The sequence below is a fragment of the Borostomias antarcticus genome, assembly GCF_949987555.1.
Source record: "Borostomias antarcticus genome assembly, chromosome: 10".
Lineage (NCBI taxonomy): Eukaryota > Metazoa > Chordata > Actinopteri > Stomiiformes > Stomiidae > Borostomias > Borostomias antarcticus.
Window position 1 is genome coordinate 19,504,375 of NC_140243.1, and position 2,500 is coordinate 19,506,874.

At 55.5% G+C, this 2,500-nt stretch overlaps 1 protein-coding gene across 1 annotated transcript in view; it reads left to right on the forward strand.

The window, feature by feature from the left end:
• The window catches only part of LOC311314239 (dual specificity protein kinase CLK2-like), a gene marked incomplete at both ends in the record, with an annotated part of 6,414 nt that overhangs the window by 1,575 nt on the left and 2,339 nt on the right, over positions 1-2,500 (forward strand). The window contains 6 exons of the mRNA XM_084444576.1: positions 163-279; positions 528-694; positions 948-1,042; positions 1,719-1,848; positions 2,114-2,196; positions 2,291-2,370. Coding sequence (XP_084300702.1) covers positions 163-279; positions 528-694; positions 948-1,042; positions 1,719-1,848; positions 2,114-2,196; positions 2,291-2,370 — 672 coding nt within the window. The remainder of the gene's footprint in view (positions 1-162; positions 280-527; positions 695-947; positions 1,043-1,718; positions 1,849-2,113; positions 2,197-2,290; positions 2,371-2,500) is intronic.

The following is a 2,500-nucleotide window of genomic DNA, read 5'->3' on the forward strand; positions in this document are numbered from 1 at the left end:
GATCTGTAGCTCCCAAAAGTCATCAAGAGGTGTGTGTGCGTGAGTGCATGCGTGCGCGCGTGCGTGTGTGTGCATGCGTGTGTGTGTGTGCGTGTGCGTGTGCTTGTGCGTGCGTGTGTGTGTGTGTGTGTGTGTGTGTGTGTGTGTGTGTGTGTGTTTCAGGGGTGGGTCCCATGTGGCGTTGAAGGTCATAAAGAACATGGAGAAGTACAGAGAGACGGCCAGGCTAGAGATCAGTGTTCTGGAGAGGATCAACGAGAGAGACCCGCACAGCAAACAGTCTGTACAGTGTGTGTGTGTGTGTGTGTGTGTGTATGTGTGAGAGAGAGAGAGAGAGAGAGAGAGAGTGAGACTGTGTGTGTGTGTGTGTGTGTGTGTGTGTGTGTGTGTGTGTGTGTGAGAGAGGGAGAGAGGGAGAGAGTGAGACTGTGTGTGTGTGTGTTTCACTTCATTAAAACTTCCTATATAATGTTATAGTCATATTTCCACTGGTTGACTACTTGACACCCCGACCCCCCACCTCCCAGTCTGTGTGTGCAGATGCTGGACTGGTTTGACTACCGTGGTCACGTGTGTATCTCCTTTGAGCTGTTGGCGCTGAGCACCTTTGACTTCATGAAGGAGAACCACTTCCTGCCCTACCCTATTGGTCAGATCCGTCACATGGCCTATCAGATCTGCCGGGCGGTTAACTGTGAGCGCTCGTCTTTTTCAGTCCCAGTTATAAGTTCACTAACTTGACCAGATGGGGGTGCTGGCATACTCTTTTACCTCTGTCTGTCTCTCTTTGTCTGTGGGTGTGTGTGTGTGTGTGTGTGTGTGTGTGTGTGTGTGTGTGTGTGTGTGTGTGTGTGTGTGTCTGTGTCTATGTGTGTGTGTCTCTCTCTCTCTCTCTCTCCCTCTTTCTCTCTCACCCCCTCCTCTCTCTCTCTCCCCCTTGTCTGCAGTTCTCCATGACAACAAGCTGACTCACACAGACCTGAAGCCAGAGAACATCCTGTTTGTGAACTCTGACTACACCGTCTCCTACAACACTGAGAAGGTTCCAAGGGGGGGGGGGGGGGCGGGGGGGGGGGTATTAACTCAGAAAAGGAAGCCGGTGAGCAGAGCCCCAGAGGGCCCTGTTTTTATCTGTCCTCTGGAATCTATTGAAGAATAGAATTCCACTGAGATCCAGCCAACCCCTCTTCTCTCCTCTCTCCCTCCTCCCTCTCCCCCTATCTCTCTCCGTCCTCCCCCCTCCCTCTCCCCCTGTCTCCCTCCCTCCTCCTCCCTCCCTTCTCCTCCCTCTCCCCCTATCTCTCTCCGTCCTCCCCCCTCCCTCCTCCTCCCTCTCCCCCTATCTCTCTCCGTCCTCCCCCCTCCCTCTCCCCCTGTCTCCCTCCCTCCTCCTCCCTCCCTCCTCCTCCCTCTCCCCCTATCTCTCTCCGTCCTCCCCCCTCCCTCCTCCTCCCTCTCCCCCTATCTCTCTCCGTCCTCCCCCCTCCCTCTCCCCCTGTCTCCCTCCCTCCTCCTCCCTCCCTCCTCCTCCCTCTCCCCCTATCTCTCTCCGTCCTCCCCCCTCCCTCTCCCCCTGTCTCCCTCCCTCCTCCTCCCTCCCTCCTCCTCCCTCTCCCCCTATCTCTCTCCGTCCTCCCCCCTCCCTCTCCCCCTGTCTCCCTCCCTCCTCCTCCCTCCCTCCTCCTCCCTCTCCCCCTGTCTCTCTCCCTCCTTGTCAGAGGCAGGAGGAGAGGAGGGTGAAGGACACCAGGGTGAGGCTGGTGGACTTTGGCAGCGCCACGTTTGACCACGAACACCACTCCGTCGTCATATCGACACGCCACTACCGCGCCCCCGAGGTGATACTGGGTACGACAGGAGAGACAGGGGAGGAGAGGGGAGACACAGGAGGAGACAGGAGACGGGGACAAGGAGACAGGAGACATGGACAAGGAGACAGACACAGAGGAGACAGGAAATGTGGACAAGGAGACAGGAGATGTGGTCAAGGAGACAGACACAGAGGAGGAGACAGGAGACACAGAGGAGGAGAGACAGGAGAACCACAAGTGTCTTGTCTATCTGGTCTATTTCTGTGTGATTTCCAATGTTCTCTTTGGTTCTTTCCTCTCAGACCTGGGCTGGACTCATCCATGTGACGTCTGGAGCATCGGCTGCATTCTGTTTGAATACTACGAAGGGTTCACCCTGTATCAGGTACGATGTGTGTGTGTGTGTGTGTGTGTGTGTGTGTGTGTGTGTGTGTATGTGTGTTTCACTGACCCTGTTGTCATGTGTTCTTGTGTATCAGACTCATGAAAACCAGGAGCACCTGGCAATGATGGAGAGAATACATGGACCCCTCCCCCTCAGAATGATGCGCAAGACCAGGTCTCACACACACACACACACACACACATACACACACATACACACACACACACCCTCACTCACAAAGACCAGTTCACACATCCTCTCTCTCTCTCTCTGTCTCTCTCTCTCTCTCCCCCCCCATCTCTCC